At 35.8% G+C, this 22,901-nt stretch overlaps 1 protein-coding gene across 2 annotated transcripts in view; it reads right to left on the bottom strand.

Moving 5' to 3' along the window:
- pde5ab (phosphodiesterase 5A, cGMP-specific, b) overlaps nt 1–22,901 on the bottom strand; it is a 77,518-nt gene that overhangs the window by 40,435 nt on the left and 14,182 nt on the right. Inside the window, exons 7-11 of one of the 2 annotated variants that reach the window (XM_056462183.1) lie at nt 14,863–14,930; nt 9,766–9,874; nt 9,462–9,546; nt 5,710–5,885; nt 1,212–1,271 (exon numbers count right to left, since the gene is read on the bottom strand). In XM_056462183.1, the coding sequence (XP_056318158.1) occupies nt 1,212–1,271; nt 5,710–5,885; nt 9,462–9,546; nt 9,766–9,874; nt 14,863–14,930 (498 nt within the window). The remainder of the gene's footprint in view (nt 1–1,211; nt 1,272–5,709; nt 5,886–9,461; nt 9,547–9,765; nt 9,875–14,862; nt 14,931–22,901) is intronic. The other variant, XM_056462184.1, reaches the window with a different exon arrangement.

The raw sequence follows: 22,901 nt of genomic DNA, 5'->3' as shown, positions 1-22,901 counted from the left end.
ATATATATATATATATGAATATATATATATATATATATATATATATATATATATATATATATATATATATATATATATATATATATATATATATATATATATATATATATATATATATATATGTATGTATGTATATATATGTATGTATGTATGTATGTATGTATGTGTGTGTGCTGTCAATCGATAAAAAAAAAACTAATTAATCACACTTTTTTGAAAATTCAATCGCGATTAATCACATTTAAAAGACTGAAACTTGCAATTTTGGCTATTCAAATGTAACATTTATGTAAACGTAAAACAAAAACTATTTAAATTCAAAATATAATTGTTTATTAGAATTTTTGTTTAACTTGTAACACAGATTTCTTCATGTAAACAACATACCCACAATAAACCATCAAGATCCTGGCTTGACAGCCATATTTATTACAGAAATTAAAACACAGGCATGTTAATGCCAGTGGATTTTCAAAACAATCAATGCCAATAAAGAAAAAATTATTTCCAAGTTGTATTCTGAGTGGTCTGCAAAAAATGCCAAAATACAGGCATTGCAAATATGGAAAATGGAAAATTATAACAACAATAAAGTATTGAATACAAAAAAATTGTACTCATTGTAAAGTTGTATTGCTGTGAGAACATTAATTATAAAGTAGAAACAATTTTGCTTAGTCCTCCTTTACATTCAGCCAGCTGCTTTCTGGAACCGTACTTCGCCGTACTCGAACCCCGTCATTGCGGTAAACTCCGCTCTGCCTTTCAAGTCCACTGATGTACATGGCGAGCTAACTGGACAATCTGATAACAGCGGGAAAGCCATCCATAAGAAGGTAAGTGGTCAGCTGGTGAGCACGAAAAGGAACGGCGTCATACCGCCTTGTAGCATTTGTTTTAAAGATGAAATGCAGCCATACGTAGCTCTGGCTACAAAATTCACAATCTCCATAAATGTATATAGAGCTACATTCTCAGTATGAGCTTGTGTTAACTTCACATGGATCAACAGACCGGCTATTCTAACTGCACACTCCTCACAACTCAAGCCAACAGATCTTGAAACTTTTTAACGACATGTTTAAATAAACTTGTTTACTGAATCGATATAACAAGAAAACACTGGCCAACTTTCACAGTGTAGTTCAAATGGCCATCACACAATCTTGATATCATATTTGTATTTAATATAATGAGAAAAATTAATTTACCGCCGTTACCTGGAGCGCCCGCGTCTCTTCCTCCGCAGCGGAGGCATGATAAGAGAGGACCTGCATAATATGCACACAAAGGCACACAATGTTAATAGGTCAGCAAAGTATGTTCGGAATAGCATGCTACGATCAATATCAAGAGGAATGGGCAACTTTAGTCATGCAGAGGTTAGAGCCAACCCTAATCGAACACACACAGTCATCTTGAAGACATTGATAAGCTTGTGCAGGTGTGTCTTTGCAGGTCTGATTTTGCTCAACATTTTCTGTTTGAAGTGCTTCCGTTACCCTCATTTTTATGTTGCTTTGGATAAAAGCATTTGCTAAATCAATAAATATAAAATGTATGTAATTGTTTGCATTTAGGACAACCAGAATTTGATGAAGAATTTGATCAGAATTTGACCAGATATGGGGACTGAACTATTGTGACACCTTGATGTTTTTCTTTGGCAGCTTCAGTTCTGTTGTAGGCTTGCCAGTGTGCTTGGGATCATTATCTTGTTGCATGACCCAGTTTTGGCCAAGCCTTAGCTGTTGGATGGGCATCACATCTGAAGGCTCCAGACCAACAAACTGCTGCTAATGATCAGTTTAATTAAAGACAGCACATTTTTTACATGACTGTATGTGTGTGTATATATCCACTATAATATATCCATTAGCTGACAGCTAGCTCTCTGCAGCTCTCACATTATCGCCCACTGAAGCCAAGTAGAGCTGAGTCGGATTAGTACCTGAATAGGAGACCACATAGGAAAGCTAGGTTGCTGCTGGAAGAGGTGTTAGGGCGTACTCACACTATGCTATCCGAACTGTGCCCAGGCCTCTTTCCCGGATCGCTTGAGAAATGTGAGTGCTCTGAATCGGGCACAGGCACGGTTCACTTGGCCGGCCCTGGCCTGATTGGGAGAGGTGTGCCAGAGCACGGTTCACTTGGGCTTTGGTGCGGTACGCTTATAGTGTGAGTGCAAAGCGCGCCTAAGCCTGAAACTAAAGACAAGACATGACTTTTAAGGGACTGTTTCATATGTGTTTATTAATCATTCTTACTGTTTATTAAAGACGCAAACCCCTCACTGCACTACAGCTGCACCTTCAGCAAACCTCCTAATGCCTGCAGCACGAGAACTTTATGATTGTTTATGAGCGTCAAAAGTGAATGATCTGTTCAGCAAAATATTTGACTGCGTGTCACTGCATATCAAACGACTAAATCGATATAACTAAAGAAATCTCCACTATGCTGAGCAAGAGCGCTTCTCTACTGAACAGCGCATCATCGATGACATAAGCGTGCCCAAGCCCGAATGTAATGTGAGTGCGGGCCGTCGGGGGAGACGGGACGGGGGACAAGCGTGCTTTGGTCCGGTTCAAGGCAACTGTACATAGTGTGAGTACGCCCTCAGTGAGGCCAGCGGGTGATGCTCATCCTGCAGTCTCTGTGGGTCGTAAAGACCCAGTATTTTGATGAGGACTCTTTACACTTCAGTGAGCACCATCATTGGATGAGACGTTGAACAGAGATCCTGGCTCTCTGTGGTTGTTAAAAATCCATAGATATCATAATTGATATTTCCCATAACATAATGGGCTTCATCCCTCTGTCTCCTCTCCACCAACAGGCCATCACGTCATCTAGCTGGATGCTGCAGACTGGTGGTGGATGAGGAGATCCCTCGAACATCTCTAAATCACTTTGAGTACCCAGAAAAGTGCTATATAAATGCAAGGAATTATTTTTATTATTATTCAAAAAAGAGAGGTCATTTGACAATGCTGTATATTACACACTGTTTAAGGACTTAAATCACACCCAACGTGCTTTTTGCATTGATAGGTGTCTTTTGTAATGGCCTCTTAAGGACTACAAGCATTTTGCACACTGCCTATGCGCCCTGCGCGCCTCGCATTTTAACTGCCTGCTGCGCTTGTGTTTTTGCTGTTGCAAGATGTGCGCCTGCATGTGAAAAAATGAAACTCTGAGTGGAAAAAGCGCACAAAATGTCAGAGCAGAGTCGGGGTTTATGTTAAGGTGGCAGCAGTTTTTGTATTGTCAAGACAACTGCAGAGACTTTTAAAGATGGCAAAGAGATTTGGGGTACTGTTTCGAGTTATTCGTAGCTGTACGACTTGACAAATCTTGAATATCACAATATTATTCAATATTACAATTATACCAATATCAACAGCCAAGTTCGCGTACAATATGTAGCTAATTCAGTCATTGCCTAGCGACATAAAAAGCATTTTTTGTCAACAATTAAAGGCATTGCAGTGCATGTCTGAATCCAAACTTTTGAAATTTAAAAAAGTAAAAAAGTCAGTGCACCCAGCTCATGCTCTAAAAGGGTTTTCCTCATTCTTTAATGAGTTATTGGTGTGTCTTGAGTGCAAAATGCATTAAACCAGAGTCTCATCTCTCATTCCCTTTAAGAGTTGTGGTCACACCAAGCGAATTTACTATTAACATGGTGAAGAATGTTTCACAAGCAAGGAAAAGGATCTACTTGTGCACGAGATTGGTGATAGATCCCTCAATCCAACAAGTCAGTTTAAAAACTTGTGTACTTGCACAATTGGTGAAATAAAGCTGATGTCATTCATCATAAACAGTTAGTTGGCTAATTTTGATACATGCAATGATGATCCATTACAACATGTACACTGTAAACCCCACTGTTGTTATTACTAAAAATATTAAGTTAATATAACTTGACATTACAATACAAGTTTGGCATCAAAACTTAAACATGTGTGTTTAACTTACTCATTAGGCAGCAAAAAACTTTTGATTAATATTTTAGGTTCTCTGAACCTAACATTTTAATTTCTTTAAACGATTCACCATGTCTCTGTTTAAAATGATTGGTTGCGCTTGAAATTCTGCCTTGACAACCGGGCTCATTGGTCTATGTATGTTATATGACAGAAGGTGGTCATTTTGATTGTGATGCTGAATTTTGCTGAAGCGCAGCAGGACAGAGGCACTACCTGATTTGACGAAAGAGAAAAGTTAAATTAGTAAGCAGATATTTAAATACTTTTTATACGTTTTTCTTAATATATATACACGCAGGGGCGACACGGCCTCACAGCAAGAAGGTCGCTGGTTCGAGTCCCAGCTGGGTCAGTTGGCAATTCTGTGTGGAGTTTGCATACTCTCCTCGTGTTGGCGTGGGTTTCCCCCAGGTGCTTCAGCTTTCCCCACAGTCCAAACACATGTGCTGTAGGTGAATTGGGTAAGCTGCATTGTCCGTAGTGTATGTGTGTATGCCCTGGTCCTCCAGGTTGGGGGTTGAGTGTTGGGCTAACAACCTACCTCGTAAAAATGAGATGTAACACCAACATAGTGCGGCTAAATATAAACTTGAATATAATCAGCCCTGGGAGTAAATAAGTAAGTAAAGTATATACTGTAAAAGCTAAAACATTGGAAGTTAAGTCTATTAGCCATTTTAAGTTATCCGAAACACCAACATAGTGCGGCTAAATATAAACTTGAATATAATCAGCCCTGGGAGTAAATAAGTAAGTAAAGTATATACTGTAAAAGCTAAAACATTGGAAGTTAAGTCTATTAGCCATTTTAAGTTATCCGAAACACCAACATAGTGCGGCTAAATATAAACTTGAATATAATCAGCCCTGGGAGTAAATAAGTAAGTAAAGTATATAAAAGCTAAAACATTGGAAGTTAAGTCTATTAGCCATTTTAAGTTATCCGTACTTAAGAATTTAAGTTATTGTAATTAAACATTTAAGTTAATTCAATAGAGAGACCACATTTGGTCAACTCAGTTAATTGAGTTGTTGATTTCCCATTACTCAAACAAACTGAGGGAATCACTTTCCTCAACTCATTTGAGAAGTCTCAACTTATTAGAGTTTACAGTGTATTTTTCTATTTATGTAAACAATAATAATCTTTTACAATTTAATCCTTTATTTAAAGATGTTTGGGTGCTGCTGAGCATCCCTCTGTGTGTAGTAAGTGATGTGTATGTGCATTGTAGACCCGCCTATAGATACAAATCCCAAACCTGCTTAAAAAAAAAGTCACTGACTTTAAACAAGCATTTACCAGTCTATTTTGGTTGCTTCAAAATAGCAACATGTCAACAATGTGCCATAACATGCCTCTTTTTCAGACCAGCAGGCCCATGGGCACACAAATGAATTTACTATTTAAACAATGTAGTGCTGGATGTAAAAATTATACCTGGGCTAACAAAAAACACATCCCCTGTACTTAGCATGATCCACTTGTGATCAGGTTGACTAAAGCACATCTTAATACCAGGTGTAAAAAGGGCCTACATGTGTTTAAATCATTGTCTGTTTCCCAACAAATGGCTTCCTAAACACAACATATCCCTGTATTTGAAACAAGAGTCTGAAATGTATCTTTCATAAGTTTTCATTTTATAATGTTTTTATATATATATACACTTTTAGATTTTTGTTTCATTAAGTGACAGATTAGCACACTGACCTCAAGTGTAACCTCTTGCTTGGCCATTGCTCTTTCCACTGCTTCATACATCTGTGTGTTCTGGATGCCCAGGCCACAGAAGACCGCAAAGGCCTCTAGAAACTGCTCATCATTCCTATTAAAGGCTTTCACCTCCCCTGAAGCTTCATCCATCTTATTGACCAATTGGCAGACGCCTGCATTCAGAGACCAAAACACAAAGGAACAAAGCAACTCTTAAATATAGCACAAGAGTGTCTAATAGTGAAGTCTTTTATGTAGTGGTTAAAAAAATAAAAATAAATAAATTATCCATGTTAAATCATCCATTATGATCATATTTTGAAGGAAAATATACAATCAAATCATATTTCGGTCACTATATACTCATCCTTATGTAATAAACTCTTAGATGTCTATGCTCTGCTTCTTAGAGCCCAGTGGTCTCAAACTGGATTCCTGAAGAGCCGCAGTTCTGCATAGATTAGCTTCAACCATCTCCAACTCACACCTGCTTAATAGCCTCTAGTAGACTTAAACACCTTGATTATTTGGATCAGCTGTGTTTGATTAGGGTTGGAGCAAAACTGTGCAGAGCTGCGGTCCTCCAGGAATCCAGTTTGAGAGCTATGTTATAACCTGATGTAACAAGCATGAGTGAATACATTACATTTTCCATTGATTCTTTAAGGTTGAGATAATTACATGATGGTTTATCAGTCACAATTTGATTAACCTCAATTATGCGTAGATACAGATAAAAGGAGATAATCAATTAAAAATGGTCTTGGCTTTATTTTCATCACAAGTGGCTCAGTAAGCTTGATTCAGAATATGGCAGCCTAACTACGCTCATCAATTGCCTTTTATTGATCTGGCACTTGTATTTGACCAGCACCATAAAGGAGATCACTGCTGGCTAATCGAAATCAGCAGCAAAACAAATAATGTGACAAATACAGACTCATAGGAATATTGTCAAATTATCTTTTAGAATTAACTTCATTTACAAATAATTTATTAAACTATATTTACTATATTGATGCATTCTGAATAAAATATAAGATGGGTTTGGAGTTCGTTAGAAGGTTATTTATTAATACAAGTCATTTTGTTTTTCTAGCCCCTAAAAATATGGACAATAGTTTTACTCTTTTTATTATTATGAACCGTTAATAAGTATTTTGTTACTTAATTATTACTGGAAAGCAGTAATAAATGGATAAAAAGGTACAAAATATCCACACAAACACTGCATAAATGCAAAATTGGGAAGTAACTTAAAAAAATGATATATAGTTTATCATATAAAAATTTATCATACAAAAATTTCCCAATGTAATTGGTAAATGTTTGGGAACCTAACTGAACCTACATGTGATTTTTTTTTACTGGGCCACTCTAGGGTTAAAGATGTTTGTGTGCTGCTGCGCATCCCTCCATGTGTAGTAAGCGATGTGCTGCTGGTAAATCAATATCAGCAACTAAAAAAAAATAAAAACACATGACAAATACAGACTGATAGAGATAGTGTTAAATAAATTATATTTTATATTTAACTTCATTTACAATTTATTTATTAAACTATAATTTACTATTTGTATGCATTCTGAATAATATTTAAGGTGGGTTTTGAGTTCTTGGTAGAAAGTTATAAGTCATTTTGGTTTTCTGGCCCCTAAAAATATGGACAATAGTTTTACTCTGCATTATTATGAACCGTTTATGAGTATTTTATTACTTACTTGAAGGAAAGAATTGAAGGATTACTGGAAAGCAGTAACAAATTAATAAAAAATATCAAAATACCCACACAAACACTGCATAAGAAGAGACTTTAAAAAATGATGTATAGTTTATCATATAAAAATTCATATTTCCCTATGTAATTGGTCTGTAAATGTTTGGGGTTAAGAGAACTCTAAGAAACCTACTGTAACTATGATTTGTTTCCTGGGCCGCTCTAGGGTTATAGATGTTTGTGTGCTGCTGCGCTTCCCTCTGTATGTAGTAAGCAAAGTGTAAGCGCGCTGTGGGCTAAAAGTCATTTTGGCTTTCTGGCCCCTAAAAATATGGACATTAGTTTTACTCTTTGTATTAATATGACCCATTAATAATTACTCATTATTGGAAAGCAGTAATAAATGAATATAAACGTACAAAATATCCACACAAACAATGCATAAATTTGGAGTTGATATAGGACCCCAAGGAACCTAACTGTGATTTTTTGCTGGGCCTCTCCAAGGTTAAAGATGTTTGTGTGCTACTGCACTTCCCTCTGTGTGTAGTAAGCAATGTATATGCGCATTGTGGATTAAACTTATATTTGACCAGCACCATGATGGAGATCATTGCTGGGAAATCAATATCAGCAACAAAACAACAACAAAAAAACACGAGACAAATACAGACTGATAAGAATTTTGTCAAATAAATTATATATTATATATTGGTTGTTTTCACATGATGTCATTGATGATGCGCAGAATTCATATGGAGGGCAGAAGATGATTCTTTAAAATAGGTATCGATATCAGAACATCAAATGTTTATGTTTTGCGTTGTTTATATTGTTTCAATCAGCCACAATAATAAATGCAGAACAGCTTTTATAGACTTTCAAAAGTTTTTGTGTATAAAGGGGAGAAATTTCAAGAAACTGGCTGAAAAATGGAGGAAAAAGGCGGCGTGTAATAAACATTTATTCAATACATCCATGTGTACAAACTTTTTTTGAACGTGAAAATTCATTTGACAGCACCAATAAAGATTATATACAGGCCTAGCTATGTGTATAAATATGTTAATGTGTTAGATAAAAATCTGATGCAAACACCACCATACCACATACAAAATCCAGGAGAATATAAATAATGTACCCTGCCATGTAACCGCTAGAATGAAATCATTGCAAAAATCCAAGTCTTGACTGGCATTTCAGTGGATTAAACAACCGTAATGTTAATTTCTATATGTGCAGCATCGGTGAATGTTTGTTGATGGTAACTTCATCGACAGAAGAAAAAATAAATGAAATCCTTGCAACAAAAAACTAGACGGTTATTATTGTTAAGCACTTTTTTAAAATGAAAAATAATGTAGACTATGTGTCCATGCTTTCTGTAATTTTTGGATGTCTGGAAGATATCCACATGGGGGAAAAACTATAAATTGTAATAAAAATGTTTTTTTTTTTTTTTTGTTAATGAATGCTACAGAATACTGTAGCATAGTAAACTGATCATCTGTAATAAATATTTTAACGTTAGTGTAAACTGTGGTGCAATGTGATATGTGTATATAATTATAGCATAGAAAACTGAAGCCTATTAAATAACGGAATTGTGTTGTACCACAGCAACAATATAATTACTACGACATGTAACGTGATAGCTTATACATTATACCCTCTTCCTGATGTAAAGATCATGCCCAACATTTGTGACTAATTTTTCTATTTATATCTCCTTTCAAATAGAGTATAAAACGTAAAAATATGGACTTTTCTCTATGTCTCCCATTCAATTTTTACTTCCTGCCCTCCATTTTAACAACAACCTATTAACTATTTTGATGAATTCTGAGTAAAATATAACATGGGGGTTGAGTTCTTGCTAAAAGGATATTTATTGGCTCAAGTCATTTTGATTTTCTGGCCCCTGAAAACAATATTCTTACTCTTTTGTATTATTACGAACCAATGTAATGTGTACTCTATTGTGTTATTTTATAATGTGTGTGCTTATCTTATTGCTGGACATCCCACATACCTATTACTTTGTCTTTCTTCCCATTCCTTATTGGTGTGCATAGCAGACTTTTGATTTGACAGTTCATGGACTGTGGATCTTCACTCTTTCAAGAAAAAGTGGAAGAAATCATAAATGCAATAGAGTTAAAATGAGTTCAGTATGAATCCTCTTTGAGAAAACCGACAATTCATACACAAAATGGGGGAGGAGAATGCCTGAATGAATAAGAGGTCTGTGAAATCCCAGAAACATCAGGGTGACCTGGAGTGGGATGACCCTATGACGGCTTACTTTCCATTGCAGCATTCCCCTAAGCACTTACTGTCCATGGGAATAGCTGGTCTTTGGTGGTATCTGTGACGTTCAGTGTCTCCATAGTGTTTTTGACATACTGAGCGTACATGTAGTTAATCTTGTTGACGTCACGTTCTCTGTAACACACAGGGGTAAAAAAAAGGTTTAAGTGCTCCTGCTTTTAACTTCATTGACATCATTAATCTCGGATCATGTGCAACATTGCTAATACTAGTGATGATTAAATATTTTGAATAAAAGGTTTTGGAAATAGAAAGAGAATGGCTAACTCTAAAATATATTTTGTGTCATTTATCCTAAGTTGTTCATATATATAAATATATACAGTGTGCAGCATAAACCCCATTTTGATAAAAGGCAATTTATTTTGGTGCATTTAAACAAAACAGATTTATTAAACAGATATATTTATTCAAATAATATTTTAGAAACCAAAAGTATTTAGAAATTGAAACTTTGAAAAAAAAAAAATATGAAAAAAAATTAAAACCAAAAAATTTCAAATTTTTTTTAAAATATATATGCACAAATATAATATTGTATAGCTTCCTATTAAAAATATGAATTTAAAAGATAGATTTATCAAGGGTGTACTTCTATATACTGAGCATTGTATTTAAACAAAGCATTTTTATTAAATAGTTATTTTCATTAAAATAAGAGTTTGATCACATAACATCTTTAGGAATAGAAATTTAATACTGGAAAAAATTACAAACTATACGATTTCTACTGAATTTCATAGATATTTTTTTGTTTGTTTCTCCAATTTAGGTGTACTAATTTTAAAACTGTTAGCATAGTTTATTTTTTATATTAACTCCTAATTTGGCATTGATATGCACAAATGTAATATTGTATAGCATCCTATAGAAAATATTAATTTTAAAGAGAGATCTGTGAGGAGTGAACTTATACTGGACACTTAATATGTACATAGAAGTGGAACTTTTTCAATATAATGAAGGTAAAGGATGACTAAAGATGTGAATATCTGAAATAAAATACAATAAAAGTATGTTTTAGCACTGTAAATAAGTAACTAGTTACTTTGAGAAAACGCACTGCCGCCATGACAAGTAAGTTAACCTGTTGAAACTAGGAACTGGGAACAGTTTGTTGAAACTGAACTAGTTATGCACATACAGTAGTTCATTTTCTAATAGGTTTAAGGCAATAGGTTTACTCACATCTCTTAAATTCAAATAATCACTTGTTATAGTGTACACATTTATATCCATTCATTCATTTTCTTTTCGGCTTATTCCCTTTATTAATCTAGGGTCACCACAGCAGAATGAACTGCCAACTTATCCAGCATACGTTTTACGCAGCAGATGCCCTTCCACCTGCAACCCATCACTGGGAAACATCCATACACACTCATTCACACACATACACCATTGGCAATTTAGCTTATTCAATTCACCTGTACCACATGTTTTTGGACTGTTGGAGAACCCGAAGCACCCGGAGGAAACCCACACGAACAAGAGGAGAACATGCAACCTCCACACAGAAATGCCAACTGACCTAGCCAAGGCTCGAACTAGCGACTTTCTTGCTGTGAGGAGATCATGTTACCCACTGCGCCACCGTCACATCATTGTGATGTGACACATACTATTGTAACTGAGAGCCTGAACAACAACATGTGAATCCCTACTTTTTTTTTACTGGAAAGACAGAAAGTTTCATCAAAGGTATTACATTTTTAAGTCTCAGAAAGGAAAGATTATAATACTTTCTATTTTTCTTACTAGTACCCAGAAACTATCCTGTTCCAAATAACCATTCCAATCTGACTACTCAAAATGACTCAAAATACTTGAGCTAGTTTGGCACACAAGTCAAAAACTTGCGAAAAGCATTCTTAGATTAAATATTTCCCATACCACTGTGAAGTCTTTTAATAACAAATAATAAAGTACTTGGGTGACACAGTGCCACAGTAGGTAGTGCTGTCGCCTCACAGCAAGAAGGTTGCTGGTTCGAGCCTCAGCAGGGTCAGTTGACGTTTCTGTGTCGATCTGTTTGCATACTCTGGTTTCCCCCACAGTCCAAAGACATGCGCTATAGGTGAATTGGGTAGGCTAAATTGTCCTTAGTGTATAAGTGTGAATGAGTGTGTATGGATGTTTCCCAGAGATGGGTTGCAGCTGGAAGGGCATTCGCTACGTAAAACATGTGCTGGATAAGTTGGAGGTTCATTCCGCTGTGGCGACCCCGGATTAATAAAGGGACTAAGCCGAAAATAAAATGAATGAATGAATGAATAATAAAGTACTACTTGTAAACATGCAATAAATAAATATATATATATATATATATATATATATATATATATATATATATATATATATATATATATATATATATATATATATATATATATAGAAACTGGCATGTAAGCAAAAGGCATAAAAACACAGAAAAACCAGCCAAGGTCAAGGCTATGCTTATGACACATCCTGACCTAAAGTGCTCAGCATATATAAGTACACAACTCACAAATCTATCTTTTAAATTCATATGTTTCTTAGGAAGCTATACAATATTGTATTTGTGCATATACATTAGATTAGTCAGATTAGTCAGTACTGAAGCCAAATCTGGAGCTTATCTAGCAAAATAACTTACCATAACGGTCCAACAACCTGTACAGCCAAATTTATATGCTACAGAAAAATATTAAATACAAATTTTAAAAAGAGGAAAAAGCAAGAGAAGCAAAAAATGGGAAAAATTTAGCTGGAATTTTGTAGGTTGTAATTTATTTGCAATATTTAGCTTGAATTTAATTGTATTGTCTTTCAATTTCTAAATATGTTTGGTGACTAAAATATGATTTTAATAAATATATCTGTTTAATAAATCTGTTTTGTGTAAATGCACCAGAACACATTGCCTATATTCACTGAGAAATGGATACAAATAATAATTTTCAAAAAGGAGTGTAATGAATTACGCTGAGCACTGTAGATGTCCATTCACCACAATCCATACTTTAGCTGTACCTCTAAACATTTAACTCAAAGTCATTAGAAATGTCAATAAAATGCACAAATGAAAATAAGTTTAAACACACCTGACTGCTATTTACTTCATCAACATAATAAAACAGACAATCTTAGAAAAAATGGTTCAGTATAAAGGCTTTCATATAGTAAAATTTGTACCTAAAGAGTACATATTTATAGCTTAAAGGGACATATTTTTACCTACAATTTCGAAAAGATATATTATTGTACCATTTAGGTGTCCACACTGATACCTTTAGGCATAAATATGTAATTTTTAGAAAGGTACAGCCCCAGTGACAGCTTGTGTGCCTTACTTTCTAAATGAACGTGGCTCAAAAACAAAGTAGTCATTGAAAAAAATCATTTAAAAACAAATGAGTACAATGGTTACATGTTATTCATTGGCTGACCTTTGTACACATATTTGCTGTATTTATATTATGTCTTGTTACATATTATGACTTTACAACTTCATGACAACAAATTCAAAATAAATACTTTATTTTTTTTCACATGCCATCATGTGCTTTTAAAAAAGTGTATTTTAAAGAGCCCCTATCATAGGTTTTTGAAAACGCCCTTCCATGCAGTGTGTAACACAGCTCTAAGTAAATCAAACATCTAGCTGAGGTTTAAATCTGAAAGTGCACCGTGTTCAAAACTGTTGATTCTTTAACAAAATAGTCGACTCAGAGTTGAATAAATGAATCGTGTTGGGTTCGAATCTTTTGCTTGAACACATTCACGTCAATGCGGAACATCACCAAATATGAAGTGCCGGTTACGTAAAAAAACATGAACGTGCCTTTTCCTTCAGACAGAGTGCTGGGAATTACAGGACTGATCATGACATAAAGATGATGATCACTGACAGATGGAGATTCGGCTGCGAGGAATAAAGGGTTAAAGTTCATTTTCACATCAATACCACAGTATAGCTAATCTAATGCTGTGTTTGTTCCTGTCATTTTTCTGATGATTGATACAATAACCTACGCTGCAGCGTGGAATTTGTCGGCCGTTTACTATTAAAGCAAGGAGCAGCAGAGACTATTATATATGGGACTTTGCCAGACTTCGACAGGGACTTTGTCTGTAACTGTCACAGTTCATATGCACCAGTTTCTTCTTCCTCTGGATCATAACATATAAGTGTGAATAAAATGGTTGTCTCATTTTGTGAAGATTGCAAAATATGTATTTAATTGTATGTTGTAAGGTGCAATCACTCTGCACGGCTTGTAATCACACATCTATTATAGATCAGTGCTTGTATTGCATCTCTCAGGTTAAATCTGCATGGGTTGTTTCACATATTGCGTCGAAAACCATGTTGAAAATGCAACGCGTGCTTCTTCCTTTACCGATCTAAATGCGTTTCTGAACTCGCGATCCTCTGCTGTTTGTCTTTGCTATGGCCACCATCAGCTGTTCATACACACGCAGCGTGGTCCATTTTCAAAATAGTTCAACTTTTGCCACTGTGTGGATTAATACTTAATGTGTGTCATTGTTATTACTTGGCGTTAGGGTTAAGAGTAGAGTAATATGCTGGTGTTTAATTGCATTGCTTTATTGCATTCCTGCATTGGGCTCTCACATACTCTGTGTGCTACTTCATAGCCGTAGTGGGCATTTCTCTCTGTCTCCTGCTGAACACAGTCGACCAATCACAACAGACTGGATCATCGGACCAATCAGCTTGAATTAGCTTCGCGTTAAAAAGGGGTTTGGGAACAAATGAATCGCTGAAAAAATCATATGGGAGTCGCTGGAATAAATAGGTAAAAATAAATGCATATTATGAGACAATGAAAGTGACCTTGCATGCATATCAGCCTGTTGTTGGAGACCCACAAAATCAAAATATGACCTTTTTGATGCATAATAGTGGCTCCTTAACATTTATTTTAACAGCACATAGCCACATATATTAATTTTAAATGCATTAATGTAAACAAAAGTTTCGCTGGTTTACCAAAGTACAAATTAAATATAGGAAGCATATCATATATTTCATTAAACTTGACACCTTGTCGTGCATTGTGTTATCTTCTGATTTTATTTACAGATAAACCCACCTGTTTGGGAAGTCTGTGGATCCAGCAATCTCCTCATATTCCATGTGAAACACACTGGAGAATGTGTTCTGTAAAACAAGCACAATTACTCTGCAGTTGGACTCACAGAAGTAAACTCTGAGGAGGTTTAACAGAGAGGTACGCTAGTGTTTCTGTGGCTTTTAATGCTATTAGTGTCTGGCTGCCTATGTAAACTCCGCATTCAATCTCTGCAGTCACATGGTTTAATGTGCCTGTGTTTGTGCATTTCTGGAAGGGTTCGAGTTTCCAGCTCAACACAAGTAAATAGTCATAGAGCACATTTCAGCAAGGACAACAAATTACTAACAGTCAAACAAAAATGTCCATGATGGCTCTAGTCAATGAACAGAGGAGAAATACAAAACATTATAAGATCATTTCCACATTCCAGACCCCAGATAACAGATTTCGAACATGGGTTTGTCAACACACTCGACTTTCCTTTATTTCAGCTGCTTTCCTCAAATCTGAAAACACTTTTGTTTCAGTGAATTAAGGTGCATTTCACAAGGTTGAGTGAGAAGAGCCAGCTGATCTGTTTTTTTTTAACAATGGGTTGATCTGTTTCCATACACTCGGTGTGACTCTGACCTGGAGAATGAATTCATCAAATTAACAAGCTTTTGTTTTATTTTATTGCTGGACTATTGTGCAACTTCCAAACACTATAAAAACATTCTGTCATGTTGAGGAAACCCAGAGCTTATCTTATGAGCAGAGCTAGGTTTCTGGGTTAACACGTGAACTCTATGAATTATAATACACAGCTCAAACACAGTCTTACTTCAAGATACCACTCTCATTACATTTCATTTATCCAGAACACATTCAGTCCAAAATTCATTCGTATTTTGTACATGCATTTATTTATTTATGTTAAAGTTCACGTCATTTAACAAAATGCATGCATTTGAACCCTGTACTGTAACTTTGGCTATAATTCATTTATTCATTCACTTTCTTTTCGGCTTAGTCCCTTTATTAATCTGTTGTTGCCACAGCAGAATGAACCGCCAACTTATCCAGCATATGTTTTACGCAGCGGATGCCCTTCCAGCGGCAACCCATCTCTGGGAAACATCCATAAACACTCATTTAAACTCATACACTACGGACAATTTAGCCTTCCCAATTCACCTGTACTGCATGTCTTTGGACTGTGGGGAAAACCAGAGGAAACCCTCGCGAACGCGGGGAGAACATGCAAACTCCACACAGAAATGTCAACTGACCCAGCCAAGGCTCGAACCAGCGATCTTCTTGCTGTGAGATGACAGCACTACCTACTGCGCCACCTGGCTATAATTCATTCATTCATTCTCTTTTCAGCTTAGTCTCTTTATTAATCAGGGGTTGCCAAAGCGGAATGAACCGCCAATTTATCCAGCACGTTTTACGCAGCGGATGCCGTTCAAGCCACAACCTAACACTGGGACACTCTTGCACACACACTCCGGCCAATTTGGCTTATTCAATTCACCTGTACCGCATGTCTTTGGACTTGTGGAAACCGAAGCACCCGGGGAGAACATGCAAACTCCTGACAGAAATGCCAACTGACCTAGCCGATGCTTGAACCAGCAACCTTCTTGCTGTGGGGCGATTGTGCTACCCACTGCGCCACCGTGCTGCCCCTTTTTTGCCAATAATGTATAAGAAATATTATGTAAATTGATATTTATGCATAAATTGTATGCCTACATAATAATATAATGTAATGTAATACAGTGTTTCTCAACCACATTCCTGGAGGACCACCAGCACTGCATGTTTTGGAGGTCTCCTTTGTCTTTCACACCCATTACAGGTCTTTCAGTCTCTGCTAATGAGCTGATGATCAGAATCAGGTATGTTTAGTTAAAGAGACATGGAAAATGTGCAGAGCTGGTGGTCCTCCATGAAAGTGGTTGAGAAACACTGATGTATTACACACACACACAAAAGTTTCAGCTCTAAAATAAGTGATCAATCTGTCCTGTGATATGCAATACGAAAATGAACACAATTTGGTTATATCAGATTTGTCTTTTAGCATGATTTTAAAACTATAACTGTAAAATCTTGAGTGCTGTGATGGCCAAGAGAGCTCAATCACAGTGCAAGTTAAGAAAACATGCATAGAAAAACACTAACAAACTGAGAAAACATTACATTACGTACATGCAAATTCTCACAACACATGCAAATACAGAAATGCCTTGCAAATAGTGCAGAGAGATGAGTTTTTTGTTTACTTGAATGTATTGATCATATGGTTTCTTGTTGTGTGTATATTTTTAGTCCTAATAATTTGACAGATTGCATAATTAACGATAAATGAAATGTTCTTTTAATGCCATGTTAGCAAGAGTTACTCTAAGAACTAAAAATATACAAACAACAAGAACCAGTACAATAAAGACCTTAAAATAAACAAGAAACTCAGCTCTCTGTACTCTGATAACACCATTGACTCACCACTGACACATCTCCATTGTAGTCTGCACTATTTGCAGCACATTTTTGTATTTGCATGGGAACGTGTGCAAACGTTGTCAAATTGATGTTTTCTTATTGTGAGTGTTTTACTATATGCCTGCATTTTCTTAACTCGTAGAAAATTTGAACTCCCTCACCTACCCTACCTTACACCAGCAAACAGCCCCATACAAAACAAACCAGGAGTTATAAAAATAAGGCTTTTCTTAAAGATTTTCATCACCTTTATTTTATTTAAACGTAATAACTTTTATTTAAGGCGACACGGTGGCACAGTGGGTATCGCTGTCACCTCACAGCAAGAAGGTCGCTGGTTCAAGCACCAGCTGAGTCAGTTGGCGTTTCTGTGTGGAGTTTGCATGTTCTCCCCATGTTCGCGTGGGTTTCCGCTGGATGCTCAGGTTTCCCCCACAAGTCCAAAGGCATGCACTATTGGTGAATTGAATAAGCTAAACTGGCCGTAGTGTAGTTGTGGCTGGATAATAACATATGCCAGTGCTGGGTTGGGGATGGATAATAACATATGCTGGATAAGTTGGCGGTTCATTCCGCTGTGATCACCCCTGATTAATAAAGGGACTAAGCTGAAAAGAAAGTGAATGAATGAATGAATGAATGAATGAATGAACTTTTATTTAAACTTATTACTGGAGTGGTTCATGGAGAGGTGAGTAAATGTCCTAGTTCCTGTGATAACTAATTAGTAAAGAAATTATAATTAATTAAATATATTTATTTATTTTCCTTCACACCATTGGTAGAGGAAGTCCAATTTCCAGTCCACCTGCTTTTGAAATAAATGCACAAAGTCTTCAGGACCACCTGAAATATCTGCTGGAACTGATGGCAAGTTAAAGTCATGACAAAAAGACTATATTTGTGAGTTAAATAGCACATGAATTCTACCACTGTTACAATTTTAAATGGGAAACTCTGAGACTAACTTGGAGAACACAATTAATGCAGAGTTTGTATTGAATATAATATTGGTTTAAATAAATGCTGTTGTTTTTTCTTGACTATAATATTGTTTAAATGAATGTTATTTTTCTCTTTTTTACAACAAAAGCTACCAAGTCAGTAGTTACAAAATATGACGATACTTTATATATTTATAATCAAAATAGAACAACACAAAACAAAAGTGTATTTAATATACACTAATGGTTGAAAAGGTATACTGCCATCTTTTCTGACCAAAGTGACTTGAATGCACCTGATGATGTAATCTCAAAAATCATATTGTGTAGGTGTATGTATGTATGCATGTACGGTATGTGCATGTATATGTATATGTAAAGATGCATGGAATCATGCTTTTATCTGAGTATATATTTGTTGTTTATTTTGCCTTATTTGTCTATAAATTTTTTTATTTGGTTTATTTTACAATGCTTGTTTGTTGTTTGTGAAGCACTTTGAGTTGCATGTACGTAGAAAAAATGCTATACAAATAAAATTTATTATTATTATTATTATTATTTTTCAGAATGAACTGTCAACTATTCCGGCATATGTTTTACCCAGCGGATGCCCTTCCAGCCGCAACCCAGTACTGGGAAACACCCATACACACTTATTCACACACACTACAGCCAGTTTAGTTTATTTGATTCACCTATAGACCATTTTGAGGGATATAAACAAAAACAATGGTCCCAACATTTTTCCTGTTTTACATTTTTAATTTCTATAGCTTCTGAGAATCCAAAAAGAGCCACATTTTGATAATGTTATGTTAGTTGTTTTAACATGAAGTTATGGTTGAACTGCCTCTTGTTACAGTTATGAAATAGTTTGATAACAAGCAGGAAATGTCCATGGGCCAATGACATGACCACATTAAAATGGTCTATAGCGCATGTGCTTAGACTGCGAGGGAAACCGGAGCACCCGGAGAAAACCCACACCCACACGGGGAGAACATGCAAACTCCACAAAGAAATGCCAACTGGCCTAGCCATGGCTCGAACCAGCGACCTTCTTGCTGTGAGGTGACAGTGCTAACCACTGAGTCACCATACTGCCTTTTTTATTCAATTTATATCAGCAAATCACTGACAACAAGAGGATGATGCATTTCAGCAGTATACATTGGCCTACTGCATTATGTTAACTCTAAATCTTTGTATGCTATGAATATACACACATTTTTACAACATTGATATTAACCAAAGACGACTTCGTGCTCTAGACGAACCTTCAATGAGGAGTTATTTTGGGTTATTTGCAAAGCTGAATGCTTGGAACATTGCAGGTACAGTAAGTACACCTTCTAAAAAAACACATGCGCTGTGAGGTGGACCACTTCTGAATCAGACCTTTCCCTGATTGCTCAATAGGGAGCAAGGACTCATCAAAAGGCCTTTCTTTTACCTTTTGTACCTTGAATCATCTACTCAACATGACTCTTCCCTGTGCAACCAATCAAAGGTTTTTTCAGCATTTCATGTGACAAGTTTGATGTTAATGGTGCATATTGCAGAAATACATGACATGGGCCTTTATTAGAATGCTTGGCAAGGAGAGAGGGGGCACAGCAATGAAATTCCCCTTACTCTTTTCTTATTTGTTCAATCATTCAGTATTTACTATTTTAAATACACTGTTTATTTTTAGAATTCATGATATACTTTGTACATGTAGCAGTGTTTCTCAGCTAGTAGGATGTGACCCAAATGTGCTGGCAGAAATTTCTTGAGTGGATTGCGAAGTGTTTTTATGAAGCATGACTTTAATTTTCAAAGGTGCATGTGAAACACTCTTTCAGAGAGAGAAAAACACTCTCTGAGAAGGCTGTTTCAGATAGAAAGCACCAGTCACAGTTCATTTGTGGGATGCAAGGGTGTAGTTCAGTTTCAATGAGAGAAATGTAGAAAAATACAAACGATTTCATTGTAGACTGGGATGTGACATGCACAGAATGTCCTACTTCTTTCTGGAGCACTTTGCTTTGTGGCAGACCACGAGATCTTTTTGTATGAGGCAGCCACGTTGGCTTTGACCAGTGTGAGAACAGAGGTCACATATAAATATAAATATTAATTAACTTAATGGGCTTAAATGTTCATTTAATACATTTATTTGTTCTGATTTGTTCCTATATATTCATTCATTTTTTTCTTGTTTCTTGACGACAATAAGGATGACAGTATAAACGACAGCAAAGACGAAAGTAAGAATGACAGAAGAGATGACCATAAGGATGACAGCATCCAACGGTAAAGATGGCAGTAAAGATGAATAGACAACAATAAGGACAGCAGATCAAATGACAGAATACCCCATAGAATATGCCAGTACAAAACAGAGAAAAACCGACAGGACGACAGATTAAGACGACATCAACAGACAACATGTACGTCAACAATGCTGATTTTCCTGAACATGAGGGCAATGAGAGTAGACAAAGACAAACATGATGTACAAAGCAGAAAGCAGGCAAGGGAATTTTGGCACAAATGGAACCCCTTAGTATGCACTCCACTGAAGACATCCATTAGCCTACATATTTCATTTTGTTTGTTAAGCACAAAGATTTGTTTCAAAACTAAGCGCACAAATATACAGGCGTAGCCCCTAATCGTCTATTTAAATGCACGAAATGAATGGTGTATAACAATGAGCAAGAAATTAATTGTTTATTTTGCATGACTTATGTATACAATACTTTTTTTACAATTATATGTGAATTTATGTTTATTTATTTGTTTGTGTTGGAATGTGAACAATCCCTCTGTTATGTCCAAAATGGTGCAATCCCTTTAATTTAAGGTCCACGTTTTGGTTTGTAGATTTTAAGTTTGGTTTTGGTTGGGGACCTTCTAACGTGTAAAACTTTATTTTTGTTTTCATTTTCAATGTTTATTTTCATATATTTTTTTCAATTATGCCTCCTTCTTCCCTCACAATCAGTTACTGAACAGATTAATAATAACCAATAAAGAAACTTTTCACTAAGCTTATATTTGAGTGCTAAAAACTGAAAATAATGAAAAAAAAATGTTGTAGATTAAATGGGTGTGCTAAATGGACAGCTAGTGTTTCTCAGCCAATGGTAAACTTCCGGTGAAAGATTCATGAGACTATTTTCATTATTATAAGGTTCCTTTTACAGCATTGGCTTGTAATTTAATTAAAATACATTCAGTTAAATAAACTTAAGCATTCATTTAATTGTTCAAGCAATAAACGAGATAAAAGACCATGTAAATGCCGTCAGTAGCAGCAGGTTGGTGAAAAACTAAAAAATACTGGGGTAAAATACATTTTCATATTTAAAATACATAGGGGGGGAAATGGAATTTAATGCAGTTCTTCTTGTCTGGTCTGAGACCCACTTTATATTGTATATTTATCAGCTTGCCTACACTACAAAACATCATAGTTTTGTTGCTTTGTAAGCACTGGTGTGTTTAGTTTAGGAAATGCCGATGTAATTTGAAATATCTGGTATTTTGGGTACATTAGGCACATGTGTATTTGTTGCCATATTTCTTTGCCAGTGACAAATAAGGAAGCAATTTAAAAGCTCTCTGCTAGTCAGTCTGCTATAAAGGAAGCAAGTGTTACTTCACTCTCTCACTCGGCTATGGAAATATCTAACACAGAAGTCTTTTATAATGCCTAAATGCAGCAAAACTGTTTACAAAATATTACCTTATTGAGGAAAATGTGTAAAAGAAAGGGTTGCTCTGTACAGACTGGCCTGGTGTACAGAGATGCATTTTTTTGTACAATTATCTCACATTTTCAATTTAAGTTCAAGAGTTCACACTTAGATATTGTTTGACAAATGTTAGCAGGTTTGGCATGCTGCCCCGGGAGAGAACCCTGAGCTCGGAGATAGATGAGCCCAGGGCTCCCGCCTGGTCAATAGAGCATGTTATGGGAGTACGAGATCAGGTGGTTCTCGAGAGCTCCCCGTGGTAAAGGAGAAAAGGAGGAGAAGGGGTGGATGGTTGGGTTTCTTCGGAAAACGAAAGTAAGGGAGTAGTTCTAGCTAGGCTACTTTTAGTGAGTTTGGAGTAATCTGATTGGCTAACTAATGATTGTAGATGGGTGACCAGCTGCAGTCAATCATATCACATGCTCCTCTCGAAGTTAATTTATGAAACTTCACTTTAAAAAAAAAAACAAACATAATGAACTATTTACTTTATACAGGTTTCTGCAGGTTTCACCAAGTCAAATTTAAGAGGTTTTAAGACAGGATTTAAGACAAGAGTTTTTTTGTTTTTTTTGGAGGGAAATAACGTTATGCAGTTCAAACCTACGATCTGACACCATGGCTGAAGTATCTCTTTTAGACAGGCATGTTTTAGAACTATTTTAGTCATGCAGTACTGATGTAGATTGTGTTCTTTATTTTATAAATTTGTTTGTATGCATGGAGGTGTTTTTCGGCCACTGAAAACGTCCGGCGAAAGATTGGCTATTTTCAAGTTCATCTTTTACAGCATCGATGATATAGTCAGTTAAATAGACCTAAGCATTCATTTAGTTGTTTAAGTGTAAAAGGAGATGAAAAAAAAAGCCAT

The sequence above is a fragment of the Danio aesculapii genome, chromosome 7, assembly GCF_903798145.1.
Source record: "Danio aesculapii chromosome 7, fDanAes4.1, whole genome shotgun sequence".
Lineage (NCBI taxonomy): Eukaryota > Metazoa > Chordata > Actinopteri > Cypriniformes > Danionidae > Danio > Danio aesculapii.
This window is presented reverse-complemented; position numbering and strand designations above follow the sequence as displayed.